Source organism: Oxyura jamaicensis, chromosome 26 (genome assembly GCF_011077185.1).
Source record: "Oxyura jamaicensis isolate SHBP4307 breed ruddy duck chromosome 26, BPBGC_Ojam_1.0, whole genome shotgun sequence".
NCBI lineage: Eukaryota > Metazoa > Chordata > Aves > Anseriformes > Anatidae > Oxyura > Oxyura jamaicensis.
Window position 1 is genome coordinate 2,078,432 of NC_048918.1, and position 12,305 is coordinate 2,090,736.

The following is a 12,305-nucleotide window of genomic DNA, read 5'->3' on the forward strand; positions in this document are numbered from 1 at the left end:
TCCTTGTCTCTTCACTTCTGATACAGCCAAGGCATTGAATTTGTACGTAACCATCCTGGTTCTATGGAAAATCAAGATAGAAGTGGACTTGGAGGTAGAGTCCCCTTTCAGGCTGTTCACCAGGTATCAGAGGCACACTGAGCTGGGGGTGGCGAGGTGGGGTGGAGGAGCAGCATGCAAGCACTGACCCTCCTGCTACTCTTTGTGCTGGGTTGACCTTGGCCGGGCCACACTGTCCTTCTGACATGGGGCAGTGGGAGAGCAGACAGGGCAGAAGGCCCAGGAGGGTCACAATCAGCAGGCACGGTGGGAATGTCAAGCACTGAGACCTGCAGGGTGTTCACACAGTGCTGCTCCCCCATGGTGCAGAGCAGGGCAGGAGGTGTTTGACGTGACACCCTCTGCCCATGCCTTCCTCTTGCATCTCCTGCACAAGCTCTGCCCTGCCAGGTCCATGATCATCAGCCCTGGTTCTCCTTCCACGCTTGTGACAGGGGTCAGTAAGCCCTGTGATGGATGCCACGGGTGCTCTGTGCAGCCCAGTGGGATGGGGATGTTCATCCGAGCTGACAGCTCTCACACAAGGACCAACACAATTTCTCAGGCTCCTGGTCCTGCACAGAGGTTTGTTTGCACAGTTGAGTTGTGCTGGGGGGATAGAACACTGGGTCCTGAAGTCCAGTAATGAAGGTGAAAAAATAATCACTTTTATTAAAATACAGTGAGAAGAATCAGGGGTCTGGTGATGAACTAAAGGAAAAAAAAAAAAAGTCAGCTGAGGTTACTTACCCTCAAGGAAAGGTGAATGAGGATAGACGTAATCCTTTTAGGACAAGCAGCTGCTGCAACAAGGAAGGAAATACATATTCCCCATACCTGAATGACAGGACTAGCAGGCTTTGGAGCCGATGGCACCAGGGATATTCAGGACAGATTGCCTCTGTGGATGTGCATGCTCTGACACAGGTTGGCTGAGGTGTGACAGGTAACAGGCATGGCTGGAGGTGGGAATGGCCGCCCCAGCCATGCCCAGCTGAAGCCTGCAAGTGTTCAGGAGCTGACTCACCCCATGCTCAGAGCTCTGGCCTGTGGTGACAAGGGTGTCCCTCAAGGAGACAAGCTGGGAGCTGGGGATGGTAATTAACGTTAATGGGCTGGGGCCTTAGAGCTCATTGCAGTCATGTGCATGCCCACAAGTAAACTCTTGCATGCATCTTGAGCTGTTAAGGGGCCTGGTGCTTTCCCGGTCTTTCCAGAGACTTAATTTATGTTTAAAAAAGGATGGGAAACACCCTGGGAATTCCTCCACAAACCTGCCTGTGCAGATGGTCCTCTCCCTGCCCTCAGAGTGAATCCCAGAGCTACTGGAAGCAGGACCAGATTCTTGGCTTTGCCTCCTCCGGCTGCTTCACTGCACAGAAACCACCTGGAAAGTGGCCATAAAGATAGGCCTGTGCAGAAACCATACAGGGGTACAGCCAGGCAAGCAGGTGTGTGGAGACTTGGAAGAGAGCAAGTAAAGAGCCAGGAGCTTTGCTACCAACAAAACACCGTGACAAAGGGGAATGTGCCAAGATCTTCACGTGCTGATCTCTGGGCCCGAATCAAAGGCAGGGTGAGAGGTGGCCTCCTTGGCTCCCCTCAGCTGAGGGAAGACTGGCAGTGATGGGTGCTCAGCAGTGCTAGCTGGTGCTACCTGCGGTCTTCTCTACCGAGTGAATCCCTTTGCAAAAAGACTTTGTAAGTGCACCTCTCCCAGGGGCTCTGCATGGCCAACCCACCCCCTCCCCACGAAGGCCAGTGGTCCAGGATCCATGCTCAGTGTCAGCATAAGTAGAAATCAGCTCAATTGGCTGTTTGTGTCCTTTGCCAAAGTCTTTCTGTCCAAAACTAGCTCCTTAGTCTGTTCTCTCCCAATCTTGGAGCTTTCCAGGGCAGCAGAATATGTTGCTTAATCGCAAGTTCTGGAAAAATGAAAACTGCCCTGTCCTTCTAGAACTCCTCGTGAGCCACCTGTATGCCCCTCATCTCCATGTTCCTTGGCTGGAGCTCCATCCTAACATGACGTGTAGCCCATCTTGTGCTGCCATGGCTTCACACCAGATCCCACCCTCACACACGTATCCCTCATCAAATGCTCTGCTGGGATTGCCAGGCCTCTTATTTTCCTGGCTGAACATGCTGCAGCAACAGCAGTACTTACTAGCCAAGAAGGGATCCCACACCAAACTCAGCAGGGGAAGACTCCAAGTACAAGCACAACTTGAGCCTGCCTCACCCCGAAATGTAGAGGGCAGAATGCCTGGATGCATCCTCTTGGCTGCAGACCTGGCAGCCCAGCTAGCAGCTGGGGGTGACCCACCATGTGCTTCATTCCTTGACAAGCTTCAACCAGCCTGTGTGAGCATGCAGACCCAGCACTGCCCGCAGCATGTCCACACAGACTTTGGTGTGAGTGCTGCCCAGTGCTGCCCACAGCTGCTCCCAGCCACACGCTGCCCCAGTGCTGCCCACGGCTCGTCTCCATCAAGGTGTTCAGTTCTGGGCACCACAGTACAAAAAGGACATGAAACTGTTGGAGAGTGTCCAGAGGAGGGCTACAAAGATGATGAAGGGCCTAGAGGGGATGATGTACAAGGAGCGGCTGAGGTCACTTGGTCTGTTCAGCCTGGAAAAGGCTGAAGGAGGCTGAAGAGAGACTCATTGTAGCCTACAGCTTCTGCACGAGGGAGAGTGGAGGGGCAGGTGCTTTAGTGACCAGTGATAGGACCCATGGGAAGGGTGTCAAGCTGCAGCAGGGGAGGTTCAGGTTGGACATCAAGAAGAGGTTCTTCACTGAGAGGGTGGTTGCGCACTGGAACAGGCTCCCCAGGGACATAGTCACTGCACCAAGCCTGTCAGAGTTTAAGAAGCATTTGGACTGTGCACTTAGTCACAGGGTCTGAATTTTTGGGTAGACCTGTGTGGTGCCAGGAGCTGGACTCGGTGATCCTTGAGGGTCCCTTCCAACCCAGGATATTCCATGATTCTGCGATTCTAAGGTGTAGGCCTGACAAGAGCCGCCTTGCTCTGCATGAGCCACCCGGTGGCCACTCACACTGGTCACATCCCACCCTGAGCTGCCATCGCAGCCTCTCAGGTGATACAGGACAGGCACTAACTAACCTGGTTGGTGAACACACCTCCCAGGATGGCAGGTCTGCAGGTGGCCCAGCACACATCAGAAATCCCCAGACAGCCCCTGCTTCTTTGACAACCCTGGGTCCATGCAGAACAGAAATGTCTTTGAGACAAAGGGAATGGTGTGGCACATCCGAGAGAGACGTTCCCATGGGGAGGGAAGAGGAACGTGCAGAGGTTGGAATGTCTTTAATACGGGCTCCAGGCACAGTTGCCTCAAGCAATAACAGCCCTTTGTGCTGGCTGAGTCACTTCAGCCTCCCAAGATGGGGACATTTCATCATGCACAGGCCTGTACCTCTGAGGGCTGTAAGTCTGCTGAGACTGTCTTGTGCAAGGATCCTGGTGTGATGGGACCTGATCCCAGGATTTTTTTCTGGTTGTTCAGGTGTGGTCTCTGCCAACACATAAACCTTCTACTTCTGAAAATAAAACTTGATACCCTGGAGCGTTCTGATTTATGCTGGCCCCAGGCAGACTGACCTGCTATGGATGGCAGGTTCCGTGTCTGTGGCTGCAAGTGTCTGCAAGCTCCACTACAGTCAGCTGAACAAAGCCAATCCTAGGTGACAGTGGGTCCCCAGTGGGTCCCCAGCACCACCTGCCATGCACACACCCTGGCACGCCTGAAGCTTTTAGGGACATGAAGTCAGGAGCTGACCAGTTTGCAGAGCTCTTCAGCTGTTTTTTGGGTCCTTCGCAATAACACTCAATGCCAGCTCCAGGATAGATCCTGCAAGCCCTTAAGTGTTTCTTTCATTTGAGAGGCAACCTCATTTCGAGTGTGGCCTCTCGGCTGCTTTTATGTATTTCGTTGAACTTGTCCCCTCTGCTCACAAAAATGGCACTGCATGCCAGCATTTAATGTCTTATTAAAATTAAGCTAACATCATGCTAAATGATCTCTATACCTTCTTCTCCGTTCCTATACCCTAGATTGTTTTGTCACAACAAATTTTTGATTAGCCAGTACTGACTGTTGCTTGTTTCCCTGTTTTATCTCCTGTGTGCATACAAATAACTTTATATCAAGTCCCCATTTTCCTCCAGAAAAGGAAGAGGAGCCATGTGGCCTGTAGCTCTCTACAGCTTCCCTTTCTAAAAGATGGTCCCTATAACTGTCTTTTTCCAACTTTCCTTTCAGGACAGATGTCTTAATCTTCTGCAGTAAAGCTACCACTGTCAGCAATGAGAAAATTCCTTGCTTGTGCAACAAAACTCTCTGGGCTGCCCTTCACTATTATGTCCATGCTCTGTCCCTTTGGCACTGGTAGTAATTACGACAGGCCCCTAAGCACTAATTCTGTTTTCATGTCATCTTCAACCATTCCTTGAAGGTTTTGGAAATAGAAACCTCAGCTATGTAAAACATGCCTTTCTTTAGGCACTTTCCCCTGCCCAGCTACCATGCTGGGATGTGTCTCTCTCTCTTATCCAGAGGAGCATGTGCCCAGGATGTCACAGTTCTGGTGGGAGCAGGTAGGTTCAGGATGGAGGCTGGTCCAGAGTCAAAAACCCGGCCCTTTACAGAGATACAGTGATGATAAAACTAGTAAATTCATGCATGGTGCTCCAGGAGGACAATGACTGACCAAATCAGAAATACCCCAGGATCTGATCCTGACCTCACCTGCAGTTAGAGCCACTCAGACACCTGCCTCTGGGGCAGGAGGGCTGTCATCAAGTGTCTCTCCTGCTCCTCTATAAGCTGTGCAGTCATTCCAGCATTCATGGCCCGTCTCCATGTTCTATGCTCACTACCAATTCTGAGGCCCCCTCCTGGGTCCTCCTTGTTCAGCCCAACAGATCTCTTCAGAGATTACTCTCTGTAGTCCCTGGCTTGTTTTATTTTCCACTACAGCCCCAGTTCCTGCTGCAAGTTGTGCAAATGCTGCAAAGCCCCTTAGCAAACTGTTATGAAGTGGCTCCTCAACCATTGTGTTGCAGCTGCCTCAAAAGTTGAATAAGAAACCTACCCACAGGCTAGTTTCCATAGACTCTGCAGAGGTAACCACCACTGACGCTGGGAGAAGGATGACTTACACAAGTATAAATATGAGACAGCTCAGCTGAAGGCACTGGTATTACTCTGGACTCACAGAAAGCACAGATTCTTCTTCGGTGCTGTTCCAACGATCAAAGAGTGCACAATTCCAGAAGCCCACCTGGAAGCGCACCTACATCCCTTCACCAGCAAGACGTGTTCTGGAGGGGTCCCGTTACCTCACATCCACCCAGTGGATCCCCCAGCAGCACCAGATTCACCTCGGGATCCCTGGGATCCAGGGGCAACCTGGACTGTGGCTTGCCTGCCTGCAGCCTGCAAGCTTGCCTAAGAGCCCTGGGTGACCAAAGATCCAGGGCAGCTTTGCAGCTTCAGAAACAAGCAACAACCTCTTCCATTTTGTGTCGGGCTATTTTTTTTTTAACAAAGTTTTCTTTTTTTCTAATTATAGGATGTTGCAGAACAATCAGCTGAGTCGCATCCCTGCAGAGGCACTGAGAGATCTTCCAAACCTCCAATCTCTGTAAGTCATTAAGAATCAATGCTGCAAGCTGCACAGTCCCTTGGGGGCCCGGACTTCCCAGCATTTGAGTCATTAGTTCCTTTGTCAAGGATGTTCTGTCCCTTCTTCCTTTTCTTTTCCAATTAAAGCAAAGATTACTGTCACTTAGCATAGAAGGGAGGAGAGGACGGTTTTCATGGAAGGAACACTGTTTTGGTAAAGGATGTTGAAATTACAGCTCCCCATGTGTGCGCAGCGACGAAAAGGCCACCAGAGCCAATGCACATTTCAAGGAACGCTGGAAAATATCCACCCAGAAGGGGCTCCTCCTCACCGCTGTGGACCACAGTGGGAAGGGACCTGATGGGTAGCATACAGGAGACTTAGATCTGTCAACATGGGAGCTGTATCATTTTATCCAGACAAAGGGTAGTTATGTCAGAGAAGGAAATGCTTTAAAACGCTTTTAGTGATTCAGCCATGGGAAGAAGCTGAAGCTGTGGTGATGCTTTTCATTTAAAGTAACTATATCTACAGCAGGTTTGTGCTAATGTATTCACTAAAAATCCCACGTCACTGAAATGCATGCAGTTTTCCTGAGTATAAACATAATTGCAATCAGATCCTGGTAGTGGCACTGAATTTAGGGCAGGTCTGTTTGGTAATTGCCCAGCTGGAGTAAATAGCACTGCCAAAGCTGTAAGAGCTTTCCAAATTAGGTTTTCACACTTAACCACTGAAAAATTAACCTCAGCCCTAATCCTTAACTTCAGCCCTATTTTTACTGTGTCCTTTTGTCATAGAAATTTGTCTAGAAGCAGTTTCTGGAGGCCTCAAATCCAGCATCCTGCTTGGAGAAGAGTAATCATTAATACTAGAATCACAGAACCATAAAATACCCTGTTGGAAGGGATCCACAAGGATCATTGGGTCCCACTCACAGCTGATTTACTCATCAAAATGTATCCCTCACTGGTGACCAGAGCTGAGGCTGCACCTCCTAGGGAAGAAGCTTTTCCTCAATTTCAGTGTAAAGCTCCATGAGTGCAATTTGTGGCCATTACTCTTTGTTTTTCTCACTTGGAACTAGCTAGAAGAGCTTGGCTCCATCATCTTCAGTTGTAGGTCATCAGCAGATCTCCTCATAGCCTCCTCTTTGCTAGATTAAACTAACCCAGCTCCTTCCACCTTTCCTTGTGAAGCAAGTGCTCTGGGACCCTGACTCAGTTGCCAGCCCTCCAATGGACCTGTCTGGTTCCTTCTCGTTATTCTTATACCAGGTGGTTCAAGACTGGGCACAGTTTGTGTGGCCCCAGCACCGAGTAAGACATTTCTGTACATACTAATTCAAATACTAACTTGCAACAGGAGTGTTGGCTGTTCAGGATCTGAATGTTCTTTTTGCCAGGAGAGGTTCAGAACATTTGTTGCTGCAACATGATGGACACATGACTGTGGCTGTTATTTAAATGTATTGATGTCACCACTGGTGTCACAGTGAAGAACCCCCACTCAAGCGTTTTGGAGATTAGATAGTTTTCCAGGTGATTTCTCTTTCAAGCTAAGCATGATATGGAAGTTGTCATGGCAGTGGAGCTGCCCCAGAATGGCCCTTACACCCCTCAGCTTGTCTCTTCAATGCTTGTGAAGAGTAGGTGACAACCAGTGCCACCAGAGCCCACGGCTTGATGTGCCCAGCCTTTGCTTCCAAAGTTTCACCGCTCTGTCTCTCAGAGGTGAAAACATGACCTGCTGGGTCTCCATCCAATGCTGCTCCCTGAAGGACAAAGCCAGTGATTTCAAAGGCCTTCAGTTCTCCTTCTAGCTAACACTTGGAAATGCTCTTCTGTTAACACCTTTTCCTTCTCACTCCATTAAAACAGAGAAATGCTCCATTAAGATAAATGATATCCAATTTGAAAAGCAAGAGTGTCTCAGTGTGCACAATCAACTTGTCTTAAGATAGACACAGAGCTAAGATGCTCTGCTTGAATATAAGTGGTGCTGCCATGATTTCTCCAAATACAGTAAATAGCCTCAGGCCAAGAACCTCCAGTACAGGTCTGTGTTAGGGAGAATTTTTTCTTCTTTTTCTAATATCTGAGTCATTTTCCACAAGTTTATGAGACTCTTGTGTATTCATTGCCAAAAAACTAGCCAGCCTGGAACACCCATAGGTCACCACAGCATGGTTTCCGAGCATTACTGGTCAGGTTATCTGAGACCCAGTGTATTCGTGTTGCCCAGAGACTATTTTTTTCCATTCAGAAGGGGAAGTGGCTTTATGCCACATCGTGACAGTTCATGAGTTACCAGACTAGCGTGGCACTTCACGGAATATTAACTATCTGTCTTGCAAGTTGGCAACACATTCTAAACAGGGCAACAGAAAAGGGAGGTGAAAATGGGAGCCAACAGGAGTGAGGTGGAACAGACAGCTATACAAGACAGAAAGGGATTGTGTGCTGGTTATTTTCTTGCTCTTTCAGATATTTGCATTTGATGTCCATGTTCGTCATTCTGGAATTCGGGCAGGATTTGAAGGGCAAGTATGTATCTCTTATGGACAAGCTGACATAGGAAAAGAAAGACAGACAGACTTCTGAATATGAAAAGTCTTTTCTCAGGCCTACGGCAGAAGCAGCCAAGCTAAGTGGAAGCTAAGAACAATTGTTTTGAGATTAGCTCTATCAGTAGGACTTACAAGGAAATGCAAGGGATGAGATGGCTGAACAAGCGAGACAGAGAGACATTTTAGCCGCCATGGGACAGGGAGAGGTTGGTTCTGATGCAAAGGCATCTTGGGGCCCAAGTGGCTGTGTGCCATCTGACTTAACACCCTTCTGACATGGCTGAGAATGTCACACAAGGAGCCTTCTCAAAGCTGCCAACCTGAGCTTCCCATGGCAGATCTGGTGTCACCCAGAAAACACACATCGGGATGCAGGAGGCAACAATGGGAGGGCCAGGAAGAACAGCACTCATTTTCACTAGCCTAGATGCAACACCCTGGCTCTCAGAAAACATAAGTTACTTAAATTCCAGTCCTTCACAGGAAAGACAGTATGCCAAAAAATGACTTTAGATTTGGACAAGCTTAGGGGAAATGGGAGGGTCATCACCCCTTAGATCAGAGGTTCAGGAGGTTCCCTTGTTGGATGCTCTCTAAGAGATGTCCTGTTTCTTCCCCCTATATATTTTCTAACCCGAGGAAGTTGCAGACTTGAGTTTGGGCAAGTTATATTTCAAATATACTAACAGGGCTCCCACTCACAAACTGGCAAAGTCCAGTCAGTCATGTGAGGTTTCAGGCCATTGAACACAACTCTGTGACAACAGCATTTGTAGGTCTAAGGCACCCATTTCCCTTCAGTTCCTGTGCTAACCAAGAGCTTTGTCCCAGCTTTACTTACTGTGTACCACCATTCATCAGGGGCTGCATGTGGTCTGGGCCAATCCTCCTCCAGAAGGAGGCACCCACTGCAGAGGTTCAGCATTGCCTGACCAGAGGTGCTCGTGATTCACTCTGCCACGTGGATGCCAGCCAGTCTGAGGAAGCAAGTGTCAAACCCACCCAAGTACTCCCATCCCTATCAGACACACCTGTCCTCACAAACACCCCTCCCCACAGGCCCTCTGAAGCTGCAGCCATGCCTGTGGGGCCCGAATCAGGCCTGCCCTGCTCCCTGTCAGCTACAGGATGTGGAGGCATCACCGCCTGGAGCCTGAGCTGTCAGGAAGGAGACCTTGGCGGGGATGACTGGATGAATACAAAGAGGAATTTGGATTTCAAAATAAGACAATACAAAGTTTTGGAGACCGAGCCTCCTACTGAGTGTTAAGGAGGCTTGCTTTATCTGGGAAGCATGTTGGGAAGCCCAGTAGGGAGGATTAGAAAGAACACGCACACCTGATGGCAATGCTCTGAGCCCTGCAAGGGGTGCCAAGACCTTACGTCATGCTCTGATCCAATTGTGATCCCCTGGCAGGGTATCTGGTTACCGGTGGTTTATAGGTGCAGTAACAACATACCATGTGTATTCTGGAAGAGTCGTGTGTCAGTCTAATTAACGACTTTGTGGTTTGTGAGCACTTACCTAAAGCAGATGGGCACTGTGTCTGTTCCTCTGCCAGGCAAAAGGAGTCCAAGGCATTTCAAAGTGAGCAGGTGCTGTAAATTATAATTACCAGGCTTGCAGAGGTAGAGAAAGCAAAGAGAAAAGAAACCTGATGGATTAAGAGATCAAGATAAACTCTTGATTTTTCTTTTTCAAATACTCATGGAAAGTGATGAGAATAGCTGGCTCCTTCTGGAGCTTCTGGCAGATCAGCACTTGGGGAAGGTGCTCAGTGTGTGTCTGGTTCCGCTGAGGGGTGTTGACTTTGGGCATCCCTAGGACCGTGGCAGGTTTGCCGATGCAGTGAGAGAGCAGCATAGACATAAAGCATCCAGTCACATTCCTCCCTGCTAAAAAAGGCACCCACTCATAACATACTTTAACTTCTGATTAGCCGTGAATCGGCCAGGCAGTTGGACTTGATGAGCTTTGTAGATCCCTTCCAACTGAACTGTTCTATTCTATTCTATTCTATTCCATTTCAATTTTACCTCTAACTAAAATATTCCAGTTCTTCCAAACTATTAGTTTACCAACCTGATATCTTTAGCAGAAATGTTAGGGATTTTTAAGGAAATGCAATAAAGAGCATTTCAACCCTTGTCCCTCAAGGCAGGTCATTATTTTTATACATATGGCTAGAGATTAAAATGCAAAGAATGACTTATAGCAATTTGCGAACATGTGGACTTTGATGTAGACAAAGGAGGAAAACTCCTCCCACCTGATCAGATTCTCACAAGTATATAAATTCTTATGACAGAGGGGAAAAAAAAAAAAAAAAAAAAAAAAAAAAAAAAAAAAAAGGCTTTGGAATAAGCATGGCCTGAAGAGCTCAGTCAATTCATTCCTCATTTCACATCTTTGATCTATTTGAGATTTAACAGTTCACTGTTAACAGCAATATTCTTCTCTATAAATCACGTGTGATACAATAAGGTTTAAGAAAGGTGTTGTTTCCACTGGGTGTTTAGAGGATAAAAGCTATGGCAAAAACAGAAATCTATAAAGTCAACATAACTTAGCAGTGACTTACAATCTGTTGGCGTAGAAATTATCTTGTGGCAAGACCACCTCAGTCCTGTGACATGATTTACTGGCTACAGGGTCTTTCTGGAGTACAGTGAAAAGAGGCCAAGGAAGAGCAATGAGGTAATTCTTAACAGGGAATCTCAAGACAGACTGAAACAAAGCAACCACAAGTACTTTCTTGAAGATAGCTTCTACTGAGCGCACAAGTCCTTGGATTTCACCTGTTGTTGACCACTTTGTGGCAGAAAGCATGCCTGTGCCAGAGAAAAGAGAACAGAAAAAGCATCACAGCACAGGCAGGAACCTCTGTGGCTCCACATGCCATGAAACTTCTTCCCATTGTAGTGGGCACAATTCACCTGAAAAAGGCAAGGTGGCTCCCACATCTTGTGTAGCTGAGCCAGCACCTAGATAGCAAGGATGTGTTACAGTTCTGTGTCCTTTGTTGTTTTCAGGTGGGCTGACATCCATGGAGGAGACTGGGATTCTCCTCCTCTATAAACACATCTCATAATTTGGCTCAGGAATGATAAGCTAAATTTAGATGAGTCACTGCTTTGTAGCATGGACTTTGAGCAGGCACAATTTTTCTGTTTCCATGTAACTTAGGCTGTCATCTAAACTGCTGCTCACTATCTCTTTTCTCCCCTTCACCCATTGCGTGATCTCTCTCAGCTGCCACTGCAGAACTGAGTGTCACCAGGACTGGCATCAATAGCTTGGCAATATTAGATCTGATTTGAGGACAAAAAGCTGTGTTAAAATACAAATCCAGCTCAAGATGCAGATTTTGGAGTTGTTCCTCTGCTTACACTGGCCTGACCCAAATCCCTGGCCTGGGTTCAGGAGTATCCCAGACTAGGAACAAAGTGCTTTTCTGGACCTTATTTCTTATTCCAGCAGTTTTCTCTGCTGTTCATCTTGTCTCCCCAAGACAAGTTGTTCTTGGAGTGTCCCCCAGAACCTTTCATGAGTGCTAGCATTTTTACTGCAGAAATGAGCAATACTACATTTTCAAAAGCCATTGGCAAATCCACTTGGCAGAAAGTGCATCACCTTCTTTTACAGGGACCAAAACTGTGGCTTGACCACTGTGTTCTTGGTAGGACCCAACAAGCAGCTTCACTGCCTCCCTTTTCCAGCCACCAAAGAACAGCAGTATGATCAGCCGTGCTGGAATTTGCCATTCCAATAGAGCAGCCCGGGTCAGGTCTGTAGCTGAGGAGCCAGGAGGCTGGGAACAGGAGGTTGATGTCTTCGTTCTGGTGCTATGACTAGAGTGTTGGATCCTTCCCTCATGGTGGGAGATCCTGAGCACTGCCTGACTTCTGAGTCATCCTCTATAGCTTCGCTATGCAACCATCTTTCCCTTCAGGTAAGCATCTGCTGTGCCCACGTCTCCCTCAGGCTCATCAGGTGGATTTGTCTCCTCTGACTTTAGCCATCTTGATATTAGTCATCTCAGCTA

At 47.9% G+C, this 12,305-nt stretch overlaps 1 protein-coding gene across 1 annotated transcript in view; it reads left to right on the top strand.

The window, feature by feature from the left end:
• Window positions 1–12,305, top strand: part of LGR6 (leucine rich repeat containing G protein-coupled receptor 6) — a 130,129-nt gene that overhangs the window by 60,802 nt on the left and 57,022 nt on the right. The window contains exon 4 of the mRNA XM_035347335.1: window positions 5,637–5,708. Within this exon, the coding sequence (XP_035203226.1) occupies window positions 5,637–5,708 (72 nt within the window). The remainder of the gene's footprint in view (window positions 1–5,636; window positions 5,709–12,305) is intronic.